The sequence below is a fragment of the Coregonus lavaretus genome, assembly GCF_964263955.1.
Source record: "Coregonus lavaretus genome assembly, chromosome: 12".
Lineage (NCBI taxonomy): Eukaryota > Metazoa > Chordata > Actinopteri > Salmoniformes > Salmonidae > Coregonus > Coregonus lavaretus.
Genome location: NC_139999.1, coordinates 23683519 through 23709443, shown reverse-complemented (window position 1 = coordinate 23709443; position 25925 = coordinate 23683519). Strand labels below are relative to the sequence as shown.

General features: G+C 43.4%; 1 protein-coding gene across 1 annotated transcript in view; it reads left to right on the top strand.

The window, feature by feature from the left end:
- The window catches only part of LOC311138912 (receptor-type tyrosine-protein phosphatase gamma-like), a 385510-nt gene that overhangs the window by 228343 nt on the left and 131242 nt on the right, over nt 1–25925 (top strand). The window contains exon 3 of the mRNA XM_084173710.1: nt 19848–20030. Within this exon, the coding sequence (XP_084029836.1) occupies nt 19848–20030 (183 nt within the window). The remainder of the gene's footprint in view (nt 1–19847; nt 20031–25925) is intronic.

Genomic DNA, 25925 nt, shown 5'->3' with positions numbered 1-25925 from the left:
TGACGTTTTCCCATTCCTCCTCTGGATCATCCAGATGGTCATTGGCAAACTTCAGACGGGCCTGGACATGCGCTGGCTTGAGCAGGGGGACCTTGCGTGCGCTGCAGGATTTTAATCCATGACGGTTTAGTGTGTTACTAATGGTTTTCTTTGAGACTGTGGTCCCAGCTCTCTTCAGGTCATTGACCAGGTCCTGCCATGTAGTTCTGGGCTGATCCCTCACCTTCCTCATGATCATTGATGCCCCACGAGGTGAGATCTTGCATGGAGCCCCAGACCGAGGATGATTGACCATCATCTTGAACTTCTTCCATTTTCTAATAATTGCGCCAACAGTTGTTGCCTTCTCACCAAGCTGCTTGCCTATTGTCCTGTAGCCCATCCCAGCCTTGTGCAGGTCTACAATTTTATCCCTGATGTCCTTACACAGCTCTCTGGTCTTGGCCATTGTGGAGAGGTTGGAGTCTGTTTGATTGAGTGTGTGGACAGGTGTCTTTTATACAGGTAACGAGTTCAAACAGGTGCAGTTAATACAGGTAATGAGTGGAGAACAGGAGGGCTTCTTAAAGTAAAACGAACAGGTCTGTGAGAGCCGGATTACTGGTTGGTAGGTGATCAAATACTTATGTCATGCAATAAAATGCAAATTAATTACTTAAAAATCATACAATGTGATTTTCTGGATTTTTGTTTTAGATTCCGTCTCTCACAGTTGAAGTGTACCTATGATAAAAAGACAGACCTCTACATGCTTTGTAAGTAGGAAAACCTGCAAAATCGGCAGTGTATCAAATACTTGTTCTCCCCACTGTATTGTCTATTTTTAGTTGAACCCTGGGTTGAATTGAAACAATAGCTGTTGATTTTGATAAAGAATGTGAGCGTGACTTATTCTGGCGAGATATTCTAATAATTGTATTTGACTTCACTCCATCATGGTGCCAACTGATCAAGCACGCACGCACCCACATCCATACCCTACAGTATGTACAGTACCAGTCAAAAGTTTGGACACACCTACTCATTCGTTTTTCTTTATTTTTACTATTTTCTACATTGTAGAATAATAGTGAAGACATCAAAACTATGAAATAACACATATGGAATCATGTAGTAACCAAAAAAGTGTTAAACAAATCAAAATATATTTTATATTTGACATTCTTCAAAGTAGCCACCCTTTGACTTGATGACAGCTTTGCACACTCTTGGCATTCTCTCAACCAGCTTCATGAGGTAGTCACCTGGAATGCATTTCAATTAACACGTGAGCCTTGTTAAAAGTTAATTTGTGGAATTTATGCAGTCTGGGGAAATATATTTTACAGATTCTGGCTATGTTTTATTCCTCAAACTCTGACTCCCATTGTAAAAGCATCCTGTGAATTTAGTAACCCAAGGACAACCGTCTATGATAATGATACTTTTCTCTGAGATGTGTAATGGAGGTCGAATTGTATGGTGGTGCGAAAGTGGTGTGCAGCCGCCTGCACATAATCTGTTGACGTTATAATTATTTCACTGGCACTGCTTGAATTAAAGAATGATTTTGAAATTCCAGACCATGTTTTTTGGGATGTCAATTTCCCAGTTGAGTCACCTATCTGCAGTCATGTTTTTTTTTTCATTGTCATCGCCTAATCATTGGATGCTGCTGTAATTCCCCTCACTAGTTTATTAAAGCCTGCTTCCAAAAAGCTGGGAAGTGGCAGGTCTTCTTGACACCTTATTGTGAGTGATTAGTGGATTTTATGGCCACATTGGCATGCTTCACTAACTAGATCCAATCCGATAACAACAATACATGAACCACGGCCACTACCTCTAATACCACCACTGACAACAACATTCTTCACCTCTCTCTCATCTGGGGGAAGCAGTGGCTCTTTTGGAACACATTGTACCGTATAATCTACATTACATTGCTGAGTTCCTTAGTGCTTGGGAACAAGGAGAATGGGGCCACAAAAGCATATTTCTCTGCACCAGAACATTCCACTCAGAGAGCCAGGGTCTAATGGATGTGGGCACAATAAATCTAGACATGCTGTGGCTGCCATATCTAAAGGATCCTCTCCTGCCCCTCTCAGTACCCGCACAACACTTGTGCTTCACGCTGCTCGTTCATGCTGCTCGTTGGTTGGCTCCTGCTCCTGCTACCTGTCTCTCCCTAACTTGTTGACCGGTGTTTTGGCTCACTGCCCCGCAATTTACTGCTTGTTTCTACAGCACCAACTTGCGAGTTGGTAATTTCCCGCTCGTGTAATGTATGTGCAGCCAGGATCCATACAGTGAGCAAGTCCTCTGCTTTCTCTCTGTTTACCGTACTGGTGTGTGGCTCTGGTGTGTGTTGCTTGTGAGTTTGTCATTTCACTGGCTGTGCTTGTTTCGGGAGGCGGGGTGCGGGCTGTATTTCGAAATTCCTGTCAAGAAGAGAGACACGGAAACCCAGCGGGCTGTATTTGCGAACCCACTGTAGCTCATAGCAAACTTTTTTGGAGATTCCTGTCAAGAAGAAAGACACGGAAGCCCAGCTAGCCTAGCTAGCCTGTAGTTTCAAATGGAGGTCACTAACGAAAGTTTTCAATGCTGCAGCAGCTGTGTTTATTTAGCTCTATTCCAGGACAATGTGGACCATCCAGACTGTCAATGTAACAACTGTTTGCTTGCAGAGGACTACATGGGCGAAGTGGCTACTCTTAGCAAACAAGTAGCAAACTTACACAAGCTACTGGAGAATCCACGCCCGCCTACTTTCTCTTTCTCTTCTACTCCAGTAGCTGGACGCCGCTCTGGCCTGGTGGGAGTGTCGCCGCCGTGTTGTTTCACCACAGCCAACTGGCCGGTGCTCTGCAGGGATCCCTCCCCGAAGGGGTCTACCCCTCCCCTGGTGAATGGAGTTAGTAGGTTGCCTCTGGATGACTTAGTGGATGTTCCTATTCTTGACCTACCAAACACCCAAGGAGGAACATCACTCGCTGTGGAAGTCGAAAGAAGCAGCCTTCGGCAATAGGGGCCTCCTTGGCGATGGGAATCCAGAGGTTCCAGTGCCTTCAACCATAGGGTGCTTCCAATTTCGAGATCGGATCCGGAGGTACCTGCGCCTTCATCCTCTGTTCTGTCTACCTCTCCGGTAGCTTCTACCTCTGGTTCAGATCTTCAGAGCTCCCCCACTCATCGGCCCGTGAGGGTGTCTGAGACTCCGTCCCCTTCATCAGCCACGATGGCTCGGGTCCATCAGGCCCCACCTCCCATCAGTCCTCAAGGGTTCTGTTAAACCACTCGAGGCAAAAGAACGGCCAGATTTCCTCAGCCATTTTACCAGCTGTCGTCATCTATGTGCTCTAATGGAGCACAAGTACGGGACATTACAAGGCTGCTTCCTACCGTTCTACCATCGCTGGGCCGCGGCTGTGAAAGATTCAGCAGGCTACTGGCATTACACACTTGGCTAAAAGACTACTGTAGCTCTGTTGGCATAATATTCATAGATAACCTTTTGGAAACAGAAGATGCTCTGCAGGAATGACGGAGTCCTTATAAATCATCTTGGCTCCTGGATCCTGTCTGCACACTTCAAGGCTGCGTTGAGACAATTACTTATCAGTGACCTAAACCCTGCTCAGATAATCCCTACCATTGTGTTGCTGAGTTGTCGCTGTGCTGCTGCAAATGTACATTGTCCAAGGGGCATTGGCAGTCATAATGTAAGTAATCTAATTTATGTCCCTCTAACTCCCCTGAATCCCTCTGTCAATCCTACAGCTATTGTATGTAGTAACATGTGCCTATGAACCTGAGTTATACTGTTAGCATTGAGTAGGGTTGCACTAGGAGATAGTCCACTGTGTGCAGCTCACCCTGCACTATCAGCTCAAACATAAATATCACTGTCATGCCTACCTCTGATAAGCCTCCCAGTAAAGCAATAAAAACAATCAAGAAACAAGGTTCATGAAATCTCCAACTTGCCTACTCTAGAAAAAGCTTCAAACTGTAACCAGTGCCTGCAACCTGGTTCAGGTTATCAGTCAACCTACCAGGGTATTTACAAACAGCACAGGAATGAAATCATCCACATGTATTGATCACATCTTTACTAATGCTGCATAAATCTGTTTAAAGTAGTATCCGAATCCATCCATCACTAGCTCATTAGCACATTAGAGGCTGCTGCCCTATATACAGTAGAAGTTGGAAGTTTACATACACCTTAGCCAAATACATTTAAACTCAGTTTTTCACAATTCCTGACATTTAATCCTAGTAAAAATTCACTGTCTTGGGTCAGTTAGGATCACCACTTTATTTTAAGAATGTGAAATGTCAGAATAATAATAGAGAGAATGATTTATTTCAGCTTTTATTTCTTTCATCACATTCCCAGTGGGTCAAAAGTTTACATACACCCAATTAGTATTTGGTAGCATTGCCTTTAAATTGTTTAACTTGGGTCAAACGTTTCGGGTAGCCTTCCACAAGCTTCCCACAATAAGTTGGGTGAATTTTGGCCCATTCTTCCTGACAGAGCTGGTGTAACTGAGTCAGGTTTGTAGGCCTCCTTGCTCGCACACGCTTTTTCAGTTCTGCCCACATATTTTCTATAGGATTGAGGTCAAGGCTTTGTGATGGCCACTCCAATACCTTGAATTTGTTGTCCTTAAGCCATTTTGCCACAACTTTGGAAGTATGCTTGGGGTCATTGTCCATTTGGAAGACCCATTTGCAACCAAGCTTTAACTTCCTGACTGATGTCTTGAGATGTTGCTTCAATATATCCACATAATTTTCCTTCCTCATGATGCCATCAATTTTGTGAAGTGCACCAGTCCCTCCTGCAGCAAAGCACCCCCACAGCATGATGCTGCCACCCCCGTGCTTTACGGTTGGGATGGTGTTCTTTGGCTTGCAAGGACCCCTTTTTTCCTCCAAACATAACGATGGTCATAATGGCCAAACAGTTATATTTTTGTTTCATCAGACCAGAGGACATTTCTCCAAAAAGTACGATCTTTGTCTCCATGTGCATTTGCAAACCGTAGTCTGGCTTTTTTATGGCTGTTTTGGAGCAGTGGCTTCTTCCTTGCTGAGCGGCCTTTCAGGTTATGTCTCCCGAGTGGCGCAGTGGTCTAAGGCAATGCATCGCAGTGCTAGCTGTGCCACTAGAGATCCTGGTTCGAATCCAGGCTCTGTCGTAGCCGGCCGCGACCCGGAGACCCATGGGGCGGCGTGCAATTGGCCCAGCGTCGTCCAGGGTAGGGGAGGGAATGGCCGGCAGGGATGTAGCTCAGTTGATAGAGCATGGCGTTTGCAACGCCAGGGTTGTGGGTTCGATTCCCACAGGGGGTATGAAAAATAATAATGTATGCACTAACTGTAAGTTGCTCTGGATAAGAGCGTCTGCTAAATGACTAAAATGTAAATGTAAAATGTTATGCCGATATAGGACTCGTTTTACTGTGGATATAGATACTTTTGTACCTGTTTCCTCCAGCAACTTCACAAGGTCCTTTGCTGTTGTTCTGGGATTGATTTGCACTTTTCGCACCAAAGTACATTCATCTCTTCCTGAGCGGAATGACAGCTGCGTGGTCCCATGGTGTTTATACTTGCGGACTATTGTTTGTACAGATGAACGTGGTACCTTCAGGCAATTGGAAATTGCTCCCAAGGATGAACCAGACTTGTGGAGGTCTACAATTTTTTTTCTGAGGTCTTGGCTGATTTCTTTTGATTTCCCCATGATGTCAAGCTAAAAGGCACTGAGTTTGAAGGTAGGCCTTGAAATACATCCACAGGTACACCTCCAATTGATTCAAATTATGTCAATTAGCCTATCAGAAGCTTCTAAAGCCATGACATCATTTTCTGGAATTTTCTAAGCTGTTTAAAGGCACAGTCAACTTAGTGTATGTAAACTTCTGACCCACTGGAATTGTGATACAGTGAATTATAAGTGAAGTAATCCGTCTGTAAACAATTGTTGGAAAAATTACTTGTGTCATGCACAAAGTAGATGTCCTAACCGACTTGCCAAAACTATAGTTTGTTACCAAGACATTTGTGGAGTGGTTGAAAAACAAGTTTTAATGACTCCATCCTAAGTGTATGTAAACTTCCAACTTCAACTGTACATAGACTTGAAATCACTGGGCACTTTAATAATGGAACACTATTCACTTTAATAATGTTTACATACAGTATTTTGCATTACTCATCTCATATGTATATACTGTATTCTATTCTACTGTATCTTAGTCTACGCCACTCTGACATTGCTCGTCCAAATATTTATATATTCTTAATTCCATTCCTTTACTTTAGATTAGTGTGTATTATGTGTATTGTTGTGAATTTGTTAGATATTACTTGTTAGATATTACTGCACAGTTGGAGCTAGAAATAGAAGCATTTGGCTACACCCGCAATAACATCTGCTGAACGTGTATGTGACCAATAAAATTTGATTTGATGTAGTGATCATAATATAGTAGCCATATCTAGGAAAATTCCTATGTTGTAGTAATTCCTATGTTGAAGATGTAAAGAATATTTGCTGGTCTGTGGTGTGTAATAAGGAGCAACCAGACGCTGCACTTGACACATTTATGAAATTACTTATTCCAGTAACTAATAAACATGCACCCATTAAGAAAATTACTTTAAAAACTGTTAAATCCCTGTGTATTGATGAAGAATATTAAACATGTATGGATGAGAGGGATGAGGCAAAAGAAATGGCAAATAAGTCTAGCTGCACAGGCGATTGGTAAACATACTGTAAATTGAGAAATCATGTGACTAAACTGAACAAAAAGAAGAAGAAACTGTACTATGAAACAAAGGGAAGGGAAAGGGGGATACCTAGTCAGTTGTACAACTGAATGCATTCAACTGAAATGTGTCTTCCACATTTAACCCAACCCCTCTGAATCAGAGAGGTGTGTGGGGCTGCCTTTGTCGACATCCATGTCATCGGCGCCCGGGGAACAGTGGGTTTAACTGCCTTGCTCAGGGGCAGAATGACATATTTTTACCTTGTCAGCTCGGGGATTCGATCTAGCAACCTTTCGGTTACTGGCCCAAAGCTCCTACAAGATAAATGATATAAAGAATGATAGTAAAAAGCTTTGGAGCACCTAAAATGTAATTTTGGGCAAAAGGGCAAACTTGGCTCCATCATTCATTGAATCAGGTGGCTCATTCATCACAAAACCCACTGATATTGCCAACTACTTTTGTCATTGGCAAGGTTAGAAAACTTAAGCATGACATGCCAACAACAAATTCTGAACCTACACATCCATGCATAACTAACCAAATTATGTAAGACAAGCATTGTCATTTTGAATTCCGTAAAGTGAGTGTGGAAGAGGTGAAAATATTATTGTTGTCTATCAACAATGACAAGCCACCTGGGTCTGACAACTTGGATGGAAAATAACTGAGGAAGATAGCGGACGATATTGCCACTCCTATTTACAATCTCTTCAATCTAAGCCTACAGGAAAGTGTGTGCCCTCAGGCCTGGAGGGAAGCAAAAGTCATTCCGCTACCCAAGAGTAGCAAAGCACCCTTTACTGGCTCAAACAGCCGACCAATCAGCCTGTTACCAACTTTTGAAGAAAAAATAATGTGTTTGACCAGATACAATGCTAGTCATAGTAAACAAACAACAGATTTTCAGCACGCTTATAGGGAAGGGCATTCAACATGTACAGATGGCACTTACACAACTGACTGATGATTGGCTGAGAGACATTGATAATAAAAAGATTGTGGGAGTTGTACCGGTCAAAAGTTTTAGAACACCTACTCTTTCAAGGGTTTTTCTTTATTTTTACTATTTTCTACATTGTAGAATAATAGTGAAGACATCAAAACTATGAAATAACACATATGGAATCATGTAGTAACAGAAAAAGTATTAAACAAATCAAAATATATTTTATTTATTTGAGATTCTTCAAATAGCCACCCTTTGCCTTGATGAAAGCTCTGCACACTCTTGGCATTCTTTCAACCAGCTTCATGAGGTAGTCACCTGGAATGCATTTCAATTAACAGGTGTGCCTTCTTAAAAGTTAATTTGTGGAAGTTCTTTCCTTCTTAATGCGTTTGAGCCAATCGTGTTGTGACAAGGTGTGCATAATTTTATTTGTCACATGCGCCGAATACAACAGGTGTAGACATTACAGTGAAATGCTTACTTACAAGCCCTTAACCGACAATGCAGTTTTAAGAAAAGTACGCGTTAAGTAAAAAATAGATCATAAAAAAATAATTGAAATAGAAAAAAATTAAAGAGCAGCATTAAAATATTAGTAGCGAGGCTATATACATTTACATTTTAGTCATTTAGCAGACGCTCTTATCCAGAGCGACTTACAGTTAGTGAGTGCATACATTCTTTTTTTACTTTTTTCATATACCGACCGGGGATATGTACAGAGTCAATGTGCGGGGGCACAGGTTAGTCGAGGTAATTGAGGTAATATGTACATGTGGGTAGAGGTAAAGTGACTATGCATAGATAATAAAAAGTCTGGGTAGCCATTTGATTAGCTGTTCAGGAGTTTTATGGCTTGGGGTAGAAGCTGTTAAGAAGCCTTTTGGACCTAGACTTGGCGCTCCGGTACCGCTTGCTGTGTGTTAGCAGAGAGAACAGTCTATGACTAGGTTGGCTGGAGTCGTTGCCAATTTTTAGGGCCTTCCTCTGACACTGCCTGGTATAGAGGTCCTGGATGGCAGGAAGCTTGGCCCCAGTGATGTACTGGGCCGTACACACTACCCTCTGTAGTGCCTTGCGGTCGGAGGCAGTTGCCATACCAGGCGGTGATGCAACCAGTCAGGATGCTCTCGACGGTGCAGCTTTATAACTTTTTGAGGATCTGAGGATACATGCCAAATCTTTTCAGTCTCCTGAGGGATAATAGGTTTTGTCGTGCCCTCTTCACGACTGTCTTGGTGTGTTTGGACCATGATAGTTTGTTGGTGATGTGGACACCAAGCTCTCAACCTGCTCCACTACAGCCCTGTCGATGAGAATGGGGGCGTGCTCGGTCCTCCTTTTCCTGTAGTCCACAATCATCTCCTTTGTCTTGATCACGTTGAGGGAGAGGTTGTTATCCTGGCACCACATGGCCTGGTCTCTGACCTCCTTCCTATAGGATGTCTCATCGTTGTCGGTGATCAGGCCTACCACTGTTGTGTCGTTGGCAAACTTAAAAATGGTGTTGGAGTCGTGCTTGGCCATGCAGTCATGGGTGAACAGGGAGTACAGGAGGGGACTGAGCACGCACCCCTGAGGAGCCCCCGTGTTGAGGATCAGTGTGGCAGATGTGTTGTTACCTACCCTTACCACCTGGGGGCGGCCCGTCAGGAAGTCCAGGATCCAGTTGCAGAGGGAGGTGTTTAGTCCCGGGGTCCTTTGCTTAGTGCTGAGCTTTGAGGGCACTATGGTGTTGAACGCTGAGCTGTAGTCAATGAATAGCATTCTCACGTAGGTGTTCCTTTTGTCCAGGTGGGAAAGGGCGGTGTGGTGTGCAATAGAGATTGCATCATCTGTGGATATGTTGGGGCGGTATGCAAATTGGAGTGGGTCTAGGGTTTCTGGGATAATGGTGTTGATGTGAGCCATGACCAGCCTTTTAAAGCACTTCATGGCTACAGACGTGAGTGCTACGGGTCGGTACTCATTTAGGCATTACCTTAGCGTTCTTGTGCACAGGGACTATGGTGGTCTGCTTGAAACATGTTGGTATTACAGACTCAGTCAGGGACAGGTTTACGAGCGTCGGAGCCGGTGTAGTACGAGCTGTCTTCACTGAACTGTCTGTTTAAACTACTAGCACACAGCTTGGACACCCATGCATACCCCACAAGACTTGCCACCAGAGGTCTCTTCACAGTCCCCAAGTCCAGAACAGACTATGGGAAGCGCATAGTACCACATAGAGCCATGACTACATGGAACTCTATTCCACATCAAGTAAATCATACAAGCACTAAAATAAAAAAATGTAACTTATCAAAATACAGCTTATGGAACAGCGGGGACTGTGAAGAGACACACACATGCATACACACACACATACTCTCTCTCGCTCTCTCCCTGTTTCTCTCTCTCACACACTTTCTCTCTGTGTGTCTCGCTCTCTCTTCTATTAACTTCTCACTCTCAAATGTCTAATTTCTCTGCCACATCCCCATTCCAGTTCAAATTAACCTTGTGTATTTGTTTACATTGTTAGCCATTGTAATAGGTGTTGCTGGAGAGGGTACAGTAGGCTGTGTATTTTCCTCCAGGTGAAGAGGATTTGAGAGAGGCTTCTGTCGCACTGGCTGCACTGGGAGATTACATTTAATACTTTGAGTGACTCTATTGGGCCTCTCCTGCAAGGCGGAGATCACTGAAATACCAGCAGACCTCTCACAGCATTGATTTCTGCCATTTCCCACTAATCTTGATGGAATGACGGCCCTAGGAGAGGACCATAGAGCATCCTGAAATAGCTGCTGGAAAAACGGGTGGGAAATAGAATAGTGGCGCCATGCTTTGTTCTGTTCCTTGGAGAATGGCATATTTTTTCCAAAGGCAAATTCCCCCTAAGGTGTGTTTGCTTTTGGGTAACAATGCTGTCTTTGGGCAAAAGTTTTATAATTGTGCTCTTTAAGCAGCCTCACACAATCATGTTTTTTTTTACGCAGCAAATTGGAATATGGCATTTTTTCAATATGAAATGAGCAAGGTCGCGAGCGCTGAGGCTGTTGAAGAAATCGCTCTTAATTGACTGAAAAGCCTCTTGTCCCTGGAGGGTGAAAGCAACATAAAGGTGTATTTACAGTCTTCATAATTCGCAGAAATAAAATGTGCATGCTCTCAAGAGAATCACAGACAATTGGACAAGAAAAATGCATAAAACATCGGAAATCTAAAATCCTCTCCCTGTTGACCAGAATGTATGATTATGCATGTCGCAAAGGGCTGTAAGTAAGCATTTCACTGTAATGTCTGCACCTGTTGTATTCGGCGCATGTGGCCAATAAAATTTGATTTGATTAAGAACACCTGCTCTTTCTATGACATATACTGACCAGGTGAATCCAGGTGAAAGCTATGATCCCTTATTGATGTCACTGTTCAATCCACTTCAATCAGTGTAGATGAAGGGGAGGAGACAGTTGAGACATGGAATGTGTATATGTGCCATTTAGAGGGTGACTGGGAAAGACAAAAGATTTAAGCGCCTTTGAACGGGGTATGGTAGTAGGTGCCAGGCACACCAGTTTGTGTCAAGAACTACAACGCTGCTGGGTTTTTCACGCTCAACAGTTTCCTGTGTGTATCAAGAATGGTCCACTACGCAAAGGACATCCAGCCAACTTGACACAACTGTGGGAAGCATTGGAGTCAACATGGGCCAGCATCCCTGTAGAACGCTTTCGACACCTTGTAGAGTCCATGCCCCGACGAATTTAGGCTTTTCTGAGGGCCAACTCAATATTATAAAGGTGTTCCTAATGTTTAGTATCCTCACAAACCTAGTACATTTTAGGTGATTCTCAATCCATTCCTTTATCTATAACATAAAAGAGAAGGCTTAAAGCTTAGATCCGCGATAGGCGAAACAGCGCCACTGGCCGCCCTCAGGCGCATATGTTATTGTTTTTGTTTTGAGGAAATGAGCATCTAGCATCACGTAAAAATAAAGTATTAGTACACAATGCTGTTTTATCGCACGTGCGATGATTTCAAAGGGAAACAAATCTGTGTTCGTTGTTTGAAGTAACATCTTTGTTATGGTAATATCGCAAATGGATGTGACAGTTTCACCACTATGGTTTCCAGCTTTAAAGGGATTGTTCACCCAAATTACAAAATTACATATTGGTTTCCTTTCCCTGTAAGCTTGTTGATTGTTCCTGTAATTGAAAACCGGTTTGTTTGGTTAAAAAGGCCAGTGTTTCATTTTCTCTAAGTATCAATCTCTGGTAGGCATAGGTCAAAGGGGAATGCAACGTTGATGCGGCACCTGGTGGCGTGCTGCTGGCTTTAGTTCTTCTCACGCTAGCTCGTCTCAGGAGGAAGGCCAATTGCACCAGGGGACACTGACTGGCCCTGGCCCTGGCATACAAGGTCTAATTTTATCATCACTGTGTGAGCTCACAGAAATTCATGTTCCACTCATGCTCCATCATTATCTTATGAGATTTAGATGGGTGTAATATGCTTTTAAAGGGATAATCCACCCCCAAATAAAAATCATGAAACTCCTGTCAATTTGGTGAAAGCCTATGTTCTATCACTGGGTAAAATAACAATTTTCCCCATGATTTAACTTCTAAGTGGTCCGTCTGTGAAATCAGGAAATCGTGTAGGAATGCGTCATAGCTACATGGTTCTCCTCACTGGAGATGGGGATAACACACTATCACATTTCATAACGCTTTTAAAACAATTACCTGCACTCCAGATCGCGAAATCAGCCAATAAATTGTCTAGAACGCATCCATCCGTTCATATCGTCATGACAAAGTATACAGTGCTTTCGGAAATTATTCAGACCCCTTGACTTTTTCAATATTTTGTTACGTTACAGCCTTATATTCTAAAATGGATACAATTATTATTTTCCCTCGTCAATCTACACACAATACCCCATAATGACAAAGTGAAAACAAGTTTTTAGAAATGTTTACAAATGTATTAAAAATAAGTATTCAGACGCCAATCAAATCAAATCAAATTGTATTTGCCACATGCGCCAAATACAACAGGTGTAGACCTTACAGTGAAATGCTTACTTACAAGCCCTTAACCATCAATGCATTTTTAAGAAAAATAAGTTAAGTAAAAAATTTAATAATTAAAGAGCAGCAGTCAAATAAAATAACAGTAGGGAGGTGTGCGGGGGCACAGGTTAGTCGAGGTAATTGAGGTAATATGTACATTAAAATGCAAATCAATTTATAACATTTTTGACATGCGTTTATCTGGATTTGTTTTGTTATTATTCTGTCTCTCACTGTTCAAATAAACCTACCATTAAAATTATAGACTGATCATGTCTTTGTTAGTGGGCAAACGTACAAAATCAGCAGGGGATCAAATACTTTTTTCCCTCACTGTAGGCTGTCTCATCGTTAATGATGGTGTTGGAGTCGTGCCTGGCCATGCAGTCATGGGTGAACAGGGATTACAGGAGGGGACTGAGCATGCACCCCTGAGTGGCCCCCGTGTTGAGGATCATTGTGGCAGATGTGTTGTTACCTACCCTTACCACCTGGGGGCGGCCCGTCAGGAAGTCCAGGATCCAGTTGCAGAGGGAGGTGTTTAGTCCCAGGGTCAGCTTAGTGATGAGCTTTGAGGGCACTATGGTGTTGAACGCTGAGCTGTAGTCAATGAATAGCATTCACACGTAGGTGTTCCTCTTGTCCAGGTGGGAAAGGGCAGTGTGGAGTACAATAGAGATTGCATCATCTGTGGATCTGTTGGGGCGGTATGCAAATTGGAGTGGGTCTAGGGTTTCTGGGATAATGGTGTTGATGTGAGCCATGACATAGCCTTTCAGCTATGAGACTCAGAATTGAGCTCAGGTGCATCCTGTTTCCATTGTACAACTTGATTGGAGTCCACCTGTGGTAAATTCAATTGATTGGAAATGATTTGGAAAGGCACACACCTGTCTATATAAATATTTTATTTTTTTTAATCCATTTTAGAATAAGGCTGTAACTAATCAAAATGTGGAAAAATAGTATTAGTATTGTGGAGTAACTACAATATTGTTTATCCATCCTCAGTTTTCTCCTATCACAGCCATTAAACTCTGTAACTGTTTTAAAGTCACCATTGGCCTCATGGTGAAATCCCTGAGCGGTTTCCTTCATCTCCTGTATTTTTGTAGTGACTGGGTGTATTGATACACCATCCAAAGTGTAATTAATAACTTCACCATGCCCAAAGGAATATTCAATGTCTGCTAATTTTATATTTAGCCGTCGACCAATAGGTGCCCCTGTTTGCAAGGCATTGGAAAACCTCCCTGGTCTTTGTGGTTGAATCTGTGTTTGAAATTCCCTGCTCGACTGAGGGACCTTACGGATAATTGTATGTGTGGGGTACAGAGATGAGGTAGGTATTCAAAAATCATGTTAAACACTATTATTGCACACAGAGTGAGTCCATGCAACTTATTATGTGACTTTCTAAGCACATTTTTACTCCTGAACTTATTTTACTTTCTTTACTTTATTATTACTTTACTCCACACACAGAGACGCATACAAAGCTCTCCCTCGCCCTCCATTTGGCAAATCTGACCATAACTCTATCCTCCTGATTCCTGCTTATAAGTAAAAATTAAAGCAGGAAGCACCAGTGACTCGGTTAATAAAAAAGTGGTCAGAAGACGCAGATGCTAAGCTACAGGACTGTTTTGCTAGCACAGACTGGAACATGTTCCGGGATTGTTCAGATAGCATTGAGGAGTACACCACATCAGTCACTGGCTTCATCAATAAGTGCATCGATGACGTCGTCCCCACAGTGACCGTACGTACATACCCCAACCAGAAGCCATGGATTACAGGCAACATCCGCACTGAGCTAAAGGGTAGAGCTGCCGCTTTCAAGGAACGGGACTCTAACCCGGACGCTTATAAGAAATCCCGCTATGCCCTCCGACGAACCATCAAACAGGCAAAGAGTCAGCACAGGACTAAGATTGAATCGTACTACACCGGCTCTGACGCTCGTCGGATGTGGCAGGGCTTGAAAACTATTACAGACTACAAAGGGAAGCACAGCCGCGAGCTGCCCAGTGACACAAGACTTCCAGACGAGCTAAACCACTTCTATGCTCGCTTCGAGGCAAGCAACACTGAAGCATGCATGAGAGCACCAGCTGTTCCGGATGACTATGTGATCACACTCTCCGTAGCCAATGTGAGTAAGACTTTTAAGCAGGTCAACATTCACAAGGCCGCAGGGCCAGATGGATTACCAGGACGTGTACTCCGAGCATGTGCTGACCAATTGGCAAGTGTCTTCACTGACATTTTCAACATGTCCTTGACTGAGTCTGTAATACCAACATGTTTCAAGCAGACCACCATAGTCCCCATGCCCAAGGACACTAAGATAACCTGCCTAAATGACTACCGACCCGTAGCACTGACGTCTGTAGCCATGAAGTATTTTGAAAGGCTGGTCATGGCTCACATCAACACCATTATCCCAGAAACCCTAGACCCACTCAAATTTGCATACCGCCCCAACAGATCCACAGATGATGCAATCTCTATTGCACTCCACACTTTCCCACCTGGACAAGAGGAACACCTACGTGAGAATGCTATTCATTGACTACAGCTCAGCATTCAACACCATAGTGCCCTCAAAGCTCATCACTAAGCTAAGGATCCTGGGACTAAACACCTCCCTCTGCAACTGGATCCTGGACTTCCTGACGGGCCGCCCCCAGGTGGTAAGGGTAGGTAACAACACATCTGCCACACTGATCCTCAACACGGGGGCCCCTCAGGGGTGCGTGCTCAGTCCCCTCCTGTACTCCCTGTTCACCCATGACTGCATAGCCAGGCATGATTCCAACACCATCATTAATTTTGCCGACGACACAACAGTGGTAGGCCTGATCACCGACAACGATGAGACAGCCTATAGGGAGGAGGTCAGAGACCTGGCTGTGTGGTGCCAGGATAACAACCTCTCCCTCAACGTGACCAAGACAAAGGAGATGATTGTGGACTACAGGGACAAAAAAGAGGACTGAGCACGCCCCCATTCTCATCGACGGGGCTGTAGTGGAACAGGTTGAGAGCTTCAAGTTCCTTGGTGTCCACATCACCAATGACCTATCATGGTCCAAACACACCAAGACTGTCGTGAAGAGGGCACGACAAAGCCTATTCCCCCTCAGGAGACTGAAAAGATTTGGCATGGGTCCTCAGATCCTCAAAAATTTATACAGCTGCACTATCAAGAGCATCCTGACTGGTTGCATCACCGACTGGTATGGCAACTGCTCGGCCTCCGACCGCAAGGCACTACAGAGGGTAGTGCGTATGGCCCAGTACATCACTGGGGCCAAGCTTCCTGCCATCCAGGAACTCTATACCAGGCGGTGTCAGAGGAAGGCCCTCAAAATTGTCAAAGACTCCAGCCACCCTAGTCATAGACTGTTCTCTCTGCTACCGCACGGCAAGCGGTACCGGAGTGCCAAGTCTAGGTCCAAAATACTTCTCAACAGCTTCTACCCCCAAGCAATAAGACTCCTGAACAGCTAATCATGGCTACCCGGACTATTTGCACTGCCCCCCCACCCCCACCCCATCTTTTTACGCTGCTGCTGCTCTGTTAATTATTTATGTCACTTTAACTCTACCCACATGTACATATTACCTCAACTACCTCAACTAGCCGGTGCCCCCGCACATTGACTCTGCACCGGTACACCCCTGTATATATAGCCTCCCTACTGTTATTTTATTTTACTTCTGCTCTTTTTTTCTCAACACTTTTTTGTTATTGTTTTATTTTCCTTTTTTTATTAAAAAAATAAATGCATTGTTGGTTAAGGGCTGTAAGTAAGCATTTCACTGTAATGTCTACACCTGTTGTATTCGGCGCATATGGCAAATACAATTTGATTTGATTTGATTTAAGATTGCCATAACAAAGGTGTTGAATACTTATTAACTCAAGACATTTCAGCTTTTCATTTTTTATTAATTTGTAAAAATGTCTAAAAACATAATTACACTTTGACATAATGGAGTATTGTGTGTAGGCCAGTGACACAAACTCTCAATTTAATCCATGTTAAATTCAGGCTGTAACCCAACAAAATGTGGAAAAAGTCAAGGGGTGTGAATACTTTCTGAATGAACTGTATTTCACATAGATGTACCAAATTATTCAACTCAGTTTCTCCTTCAAGTACCATCTCGCAATGCGCCCTGTGTGTCTGTGGGAAATGTGGGAAAGGGCTGTTGTTGCCATAGCAACGTAATCTGCACTTGCTCTAGGCAGAGATTAACTGCAAATTGAACTCAGTGACATAGACTCCTAAATGTATAGTTGTTTAAGGGATTTTACTGCTAGCTAGCTACATCACATGCTGATTGTTAGAAATTGCGTAATTCAAATCTGGTATTGGAATAAGAATCAAGAGATCTTCAATCCAAGCTAAATTTATTATATGCAAAATGTATGTATGATAAGTATGAAGGTTCGTATATACGGGTCCGCTGAAATACCACGCAGGGCACTCAGAGAACTAATCCATTGTTACAGGTTCTTCTTCAAATACTCTGACAGAGATAGTTCCCACCTCTCTGCTGGCCAATCAGAGTAGAGACTGAGCGTGGTTTAGACTTACTCAGCCAATCCGTTGGCGCACGGGCTGGTCCCAACCCCTTGGCGCTCCACTTGTTGCACACTGTTGCCAGGCATAAGTTGCTATCATAATAACCTGTGGAGCCAGCACTTTTTGCAGTACCCATGTCCTTGGACGGTTCACAGATCACAAAGAAGCAGTGTAGTCTAATATTTTGAGACAAGTTCTTATCTCATCCTAGCCCCTAACGTTCCTCACATGAATCACAGCCTGTTATGTGAAACAATTTATATCAGTATAGTACAAACCTATGCTTATCATTAATGCATTCCTTCTAAGCTATTCATCACATACAGATCCAATTATGAGAAAACAAATCCCAACATGATGTTGACTTTGGTATTATTGTGTGTAGCTACGTTTGCTTTCTAGCTACCTAGCTAGCCAGCCAGCCAGCCCAGAGAAACAGCATTGCATTGTGGGTTTTGTAGTCGACATGAGCTGCAACAGATTTCCAGAACGAATTTCACATTGCTACCAACTTTGTTTTAACGGCATAAATTGTTAACCAAAAATATTGTTTTCACATATTAGTGTTATTTAACACTGTTCAATACTGTTAATCATAGGAATTTGTGGTTTGGGGTGGATTTTCCCTTTAAGTAACATTTTCAGATAGGCCTATAAAGATCCACTATGTTGAGATAGGACATGGAAGATTCAACATGTTTAGATAGGCAGCATCTGTATTGCCTTATGCATGGGCCAGGTGTATTTCTGTCAGTTTTTTTAATTTAAAGATTGTTTACTTGTCCGCTTATTTCTCCTCTCAGTGCAGCAGCTCTCTGCACACATTGGCTGCATTAAAACAATGACTAATGGCTTCACACCAGCTCTCCACTGCATTAATTACCAGGCCATGGCTGCCTGGATCCATACCCTGCGCTCTCCTATATGAAACCCAGACCTCTACAATCAATATACCCCAAGGCTAGGATAAGGGGCAGGAGAAGAGGATGCTTCCTAACTCAATTAAATATAAATTACCAAACGCTCTGGATGCGCGTGGGGCATGAGTAATCATAGACAAATTCATTTTAGAACTCCCGTAGCCGAGTGTAGCTTTCAATTATGGGTGCACTTTAAGCAGAGTGTGCATGCTGTGGACATGGGGGTAGTAGGAGTGGGCCCTGCCCCTTCCTTCCATCCTTAAGACAGAGGGCAGCCAAAGCCTTCACTGTAAAAAGAGGACAGGAGAACATACTGCAGGGGAAAGTCAATAGAACTCAAGGTTAGGACACAATGAAGCATATCTATTGGAGATTAGGATTATGATTAGATGCTGTATGTCCGTTTCGTATAAAATGCTTACAGCGTGTTGTGCAGTTGTAATCATTGTACAACGTTAAATGATTGATTTCTCAGTTCCTTGTATAATAAATTAAACTTGACTTGTAGTCTGAGTTTGTGTTTAGAGATAGGAACAGAGGGTGTGGCTATTTCCCATCAATCGACAGATACTGTAGCACTATTTAGCTAATGTGTCCAATTATTATGTACATTAATATAATGCAGTTACCAATATATAAAGTACTTCTGAATTTAAAATCAATTAGGTGGAATGTTTATGGGTATGGGGTGCTGTTGTATACACTGAATCAGTTGAATTATACTGTAAATGTTTGTGTTTGTTGAATGTGTTTTTCTAGTGTGTTATCCACAACCAAATGAATTCCCCTTCCCTGGACACTAAAGAATCACTTGACTTCACTTGGCTGGTCTGGTGTTTTATGGTTGAGTGGCTTTTGAAGACTGTGACCCCGCACTGAGGACACCATGCCTGCTCTGCTTACATGTGTATGGGGAGAAGAGAGGGACTATCTATATTTTCCATCCTCCACTGTTTCCATAGCATTGACCCTGTCCTATCTCTCTCTCTCTCGCTCTCTCTCTTTCTCTCTCTCTCACCCTCTCAGTCCTTCTCTCTGTTTGCTTTATCTGAGAGAGGTGGCAGGAGAATGGTGACATTTCCACCCTGCTCCTCTCCCTCTCTTGACTCTGTGCTACATGGAGGTGTCTGGTATCACACCGGGCCTTTCCATTAATCTAAGAGTGTGGGGTTTCATCTCTGAGTACACTGCCGTCACCTCTACATGGGTTAGGAGGTGTAGCTTTGTTCACATTCTGATAAAACTACCACAGGTACACATGTTTGCCTGCGTTATGGGAGGGAAAGTTTAACTGCAGGTCAACATCAGAGGGAATCTACTGGTGATTCCTTTTTTAGAAATGAGTGCCATTAAGACTGCATTATTCCACTAAAAACATGACATGATCTCTTTTCTGCCTAATGTGTATGAAAATATTTTCAGTGTGTTACACTTTCTCTGCTGATTAGCGGGCCAAATGGTTAGCTCTGGTTGGGTTGCGAAATCACATTATATCATATGGAATATATATATCGTATTCTTTCTTCTCATCCAGGTATGTACGGGCCAGAGGAGGGCTGGTCATCAGCCTACCCAGAATGCAGAGAGAGGAACCAATCCCCAATCAACATCGCAGACCAGGACAGCAAGGTGTCCATGGAGTATCAGGAGCTAGCTTTGGATGGATTTGAGACAGAGTCCTCCAACAAGACTTCAATGAAGAACACTGGCAAAACAGGTGAGATTCACAGTCCCCCAATGTCTGTTTACCCTCTCCTTATTTTGGTTATGTAGATATAGATACGTCTGAACATAATATAACCTACCTACAGTGCATTCGGAAAGTATTCACACCCCTTGACTTTTTCCACATTTTGTTACGTTACAGCCTTATTCTAAAACATATTGAATAGTTTTTTTTCCTCGTCAATCTACACACAATACCTCATAATGACAAAGCAAAAACAGGTTTTTAGAATTTTTACATAAGTATTCAGACACTTTACTCAATATTTTGTTGAAGCAACTTTGGCAGCGATTACAGCCTCGAGTCTTCTTGGGTATGATGGTACAATCTTGGCACACCTGTATTTGGGTAGTTTCTCCCATTATTTTCTGCAGATCCTCTCAAGCTCTGTCAGGTTGGATGGGGAGTGTCGCTGCACAGCTATTTTCAGGTCTCTCCAGAGATGTTCTATCGGGTTCAAGTCCGAACTCTGGCTGGGCCACTCAAGGACATTCAGAGACTTGTCCCAAAGCCACTCCTGCGTTGTCTTGGCTGTGTGCTTAGGGTCATTGTCCTGTTGGAAGGTGAACCTTCACCCCAGTCTGAGGTCCTGAGAGCTCTGGAGCAGGTTTTCATCAAGGATCTCTCTGTACTTTGCTCTGTTCATCTTTCCCTCAATCCTGACTAGTCTCCTAGTCCCTGCCCCTGAAAAACATCCCCACAGCATGACGCTGCCACCACCATGCTTCACCGGAGGGATGGTGCCAGGTTTCCTCCAGACGTGACGCTTGGCATTCAGGCCGAAGACTTCAATCTTGGTTTCATAAGACCAGAGAATCTTGTTTCTCATGGTCTGAGAGTCCTTTAGGTGCCTTTTGGCAAACTCCAAGCGGGCTGTCATGTGCCTTTTACTGAGGAGTGGCTTCCGTCTGGCCACTCTACCATAAAGGCCTGATTGGTGGAGTGCTGCAGAGATGGTTGTCCTTCTGGAAGGTTCTTCCATTTCCACAGAGGAACTCTGGAGCTCTGTCAGAGTGACCATCGGGTTCTTGGTCATTTCCCTGACTGAGGCCCTTCTCCCCCGATTGCTCAGTTTGGCCGGGGGTCCAGCTCTAGGAAGAGTCTTGGTGGTTCCAAACTTCTTCCATTTAAGAATGATGGAGGCCACTGTGTTCTTGGGGACCTTCAATGCTGCAGACCTTTTTTGGTACCCTTCCCCAGATCTGTGCCTCGACACAATCCTGTCTCGGAGCTCTACAGACAATTCCTTCGACCTCATGGTTTGTTTTTTTCTCTGACATGCACTGTCAACTGTGGGACCTTATATAGACTGGTGTGTGCCTTTCCAAATCATGTCCAATCAATAGAATTTACCACAGGTGGACTCCAATCAAGTTGTATAAACATCTCAAGGATAATTAATGGAAACAGGATGCACCTGAGCTTAATTTCTAGTCTCATAGCAAAGGGTCTGAATACTTTCTGTTTTTTATTATTTATTAATTTGCATACATTTCGCTTTGTCATTATGGGTTATTGTGTGTAGATTGATGAGGAAAAAAATATTTAATACATTTTAGAATAAGGCTGTAACGTAACAAAATATGGAAAAAGGGAAGGGGTCTGAATACTTTCCGAATGCACTGTATTTCTAGTATAACATTAGACAACATGAAAATCACACTTTATACATACAGATCTTAGGATCTAAATTTGATCACTCTTTTGTTGCTAATACAGATGAGCTTTGTGATTTACATAAATTCACTGAACACCCACACTAACACATGGTTATACTAACAGTATTGCACTTTTCATGTAGCCTACTTTTGGCCAGCTAATAGCATAACCACTGACCAAGCAACATTATGGACTTAACGTACAAATCTTGTTTGCTGCGACAATATAGGTCAAATGAAGATCCTACATCTGTACATTCAAGTAGTTTAAAAGCGACATGCACAGAAATCCAATACAATATTTGTGGTAGGAGCGGATTTGCACATAAGTGATGCCTCCATATTAGTGAATCTGTCATTGGTGCAGATGAAAACCTGGAAAAAGGTGAATTCAGCTTTTATAGCATCTCATGGATTTTCCCTATCTAAGACAGGTATTTTTCACAATTTCTATCTGTCACAAAGATGTATCGTCCTCTCTTTCTGCCTACAAATGGAGTTTAAATGCTTGTGGGAGCAGGGGCCACAGGTGGCTGGCATCCGTATTGACAGCAGTCACAACAAGGCCAGATGTCCTATTACAGGCTCTCTCTGCAGACCTGGGGAAAATAATATGACTAGTGTGATTTCTATATTGTCAGATATTTGATCCTATTAATCTCTCTGGACATAATGTGGCATGTATGAACTGGTGGTGTCCCTGGTCCATCTCTCCCAAGTGCTTTTAAAATACGGACACCTTGTATACCTTAATCCCTCTCTCGGTGAGTGATATATTGTGTTCTATCAAATAATGAAGATCTTAAAGAGGGAATAGCCCATAAAGCTTGCCATATTTCTATCAAGGCTAACACTGATGGAATTTCAAGCTCCCTCTCTAGTAGGGAGTATGTGAGTCAATAGCCCACATTCCTCACTGTAGTGTAGTGTGGAGGGAGTGAGTGAATGGCTTGTTGTTGAGATTGGAGGCCATGTCTTTGTAAGGCTGAAGGAGAGTCAGGTTCATCTGGTGGGGGACTGTACATCTTCTCCCCTGGGAATGGGCTGCCTGGATATCTGCTTCCCCCCTGAGCAGTGTATTAGTGTCCCTGTCCTGGCATCACTCAGTCAGAGAGAGAGTGAAAGAGCGAGTCTCCTCAGCTCACTCAGCATGAGAAATGTCTGTCCCTGATCGTGTGTTGTTTCTCAGAGCCTCTGATGTCCGTAGCCATCTCTTCCCAAGGCCATGGTGTGTTAAAGGATGAGTGCTACCTCTGAGCTGTCTCCCCGCATGATCGGGGAAAACCAGTGTAGCACAGGTATTAAAGTGGGTTAGCGTAGTGGTGCCGCAACCCACCAAATCAAATCAAGTTCTAACACAAACAACAGTAGCGGAACGCAACAGAGCACAGCTTCTTATCTCTGCGTACTCCATAATGCACACCTAACAAGACAAACATCCTCTTGTTGTGCCATGCATTATTTATACATTCTCCACTATTTTTAAATGACAGCTGAGTGTTTTATCTGTGACATAATCACCTAAAGCATCTCTGAATAATGGATGCTTCAATCAGCTTCTTCTAAAAGTCCTCCTGCTTCTGTGAAAGCTGTAGCCTTGGCTGAACTCTGACCCTGTCACCTTGAAGCAGGAAGTCATTATAGATGTGTCACGGCCAGAAGAACGGTGTCATGGTTTTTGAGAGGGAAAGGAGGGCGGCTGGATGAAGAGGGATGAAGGGAGAATACTTTCCCAGAATCATATCAAATAAACATTTAAAGAAATTAATGAGGACTTGGAGCCCTGAAGAAATATTTGCATTGATTAAGGCTTTATTTTCATATATGCCCCCGGTTTTCACACACTGCCGTCCAAGGTCTCGCTGGCTTAGCGTCTAATTCCGGCTCGCCTGTTCGTGCGCCCAAACACTGGCTCCCATCACTAATGAAACTCCCAGGGCCTGCCTTCCCCTCGCACACTGGATTAGGACTCTGAATCAACAAAAGGCAAAAACAAATGATGAAAAAAGAGAGCAAGATACAGTGAGGGAAAAAAGTATTTGATCCCCTGCTGATTTTGTACGTTTGCCCACTGACAAAGACATGATCAGTCTATAATTTTAATGGTAGGTTTATTTGAATAGTGAGAGACAGAATAACAACAAACAAATCCAGAAAGAATGTTATACATTTATTTGCATTTTAATGAGGGAAATAAGTATTTGACCCCTCTGCAAAACATGACTTAGTACTTGGTGGCAAAACCCTTGTTGGCAATCACAGAGGTCAGACGTTTCTTGTAGTTGGCCACCAGGTTTGCACACATCTCAGGAGGGATTTTGTTCCACTCCTCTTTGCAGATCTTCTCCAATAATATAATAATAAATAATAATATGCCATTTAGCAGACACTTTTATCCAAAGCGACTTACAGTCGTGCGTGCATACATTTTTTTGTGTATGGGTGGTCCCGGGGTTCGAACCCACTACCTTGGCGTTACAAGCGCCGTGCTCTACCAGCTCCAAGTCATTAGGGTTTCGAGGCTGACGTTTGGCAACTCGAACCTTCAGCTCCCTCCACAGATTTTCTATGGGATTAAGGTCTGGAGACTGGTTAGGCCACTCCAGGACCTTAATGTGCTTCTTCTTGAGCCACTCCTTTGTTGCCTTGGCCGTGTGTTTTGGGTCATTGTCATGCTGGAATACCCATCCACGACCCATTTTCAATGCCCTGGCTGAGGGAAGGAGGTTCTCACCCAAGATTTGACGGTACATGGCCCCGTCCATCGTCCCTTTGATGCGGTGAAGTTGTCCTGTCCCCTTAGCAGAAAAACACCCCCAAAGCATAATGTTTCCACCTCCATGTTTGACAGTGGGGATGGTGTTCTTGGGGTCATAGGCATCATTCCTCCTCCTCCAAACACGGCGAGTTGAGTTGATGCCAAAGAGCTCGATTTTGGTCTTATCTGACCACAACACTTTCACCCAGTTCTCCTCTGAATCATTCAGATGTTCATTGGCAAACTTCAGACGGCCCTGTATATGTGCTTTCTTGAGCAGGGGGACCTTGCGGGCGCTGCAGGATTTCAGTCCTTCACGGCGTAGTGTGTTACCAATTGTTTTCTTGGTGACTATGGTCCCAGCTGCCTTGAGATTGTTGACAACATCCTCCCGTGTAGTTCTGGGCTGATTCGTCACCGTTCTCATGATCATTGCAACTCCACGAGGTGAGATCTTGCATGGAGCCCCAGTCCGAGGGAGATTGACAGTTATTTTGTGTTTCTTCCATTTGCGAATAATCGCACCAACTGTTGTCACCTTCTCACCAAGCTGCTTGGCGATGGTCTTGTAGCCCATTCCAGCCTTGTGTAGGTCTACAATCTTGTCCCTGACATCCTTGGAGTGCTCTTTGGTCTTGGCCATGGTGGAGAGTTTGGAATCTGATTGATTGATTGCTTCTGTGGACAGGTGTCTTTTATACAGGTAACAAACTGAGATTAGGCGCACTCCCTTTAAGAGTGTGCTCCTAATCTCAGCTCGTTACCTGTATAAAAGACACCTGGTAGCCAGAAATCTTTCTGATTGAGAGGGGGTCAAATACTTATTTCCCTCATTAAAATGCAAATCAATGTATAACATTTTTGACATGCGTTTTTCTGGACTTTTTTGTTGTTATTCTGTCTCTCACTGTTCAAATAAACATACCATAAACATTATAGACTGATCATTTCTTTGTCAGTGTGCAAACGTACAAAATCAGCAGGGGATCAAATACTTTTTTCCCTCACTGTATGTGTTTTTTACTGCCTGCTGTGCTCTGAACACTAATGTAAACTGCCGTTCCATCCCTTCCGCTACCCTGTTAGCATAAACTGCAACAGCTCAGCCTAGCCACAGTGGAGGAGTGAGACTTAGCATAGCAGCAATACAGTGGAGTGTATTTAAGTTAGCCACTGTGGTAGAGTCTTCCTCCACTTCACCTTTTTCTGCTTTGAGTCCCATGCAGTAGATGCTAAGAAACCCGTTTAGCACACTATGCATTGTTAATCCCACACTCTCAGTGGTAGTATGAGATTTACCAGGAAGGCCAGGCTCCCACAGGATGTCCTACTACTCAATGTAACCTTAGCCTCCTGGATGCAGACTGGTAGAATTTCAGTGGGAGTGCCAACAAACTTGTACAAGCACCAAGCAACACATCTCTTAAAATCTCCAAGGACACAAACTACACAAGGAGGACACAAATGTTG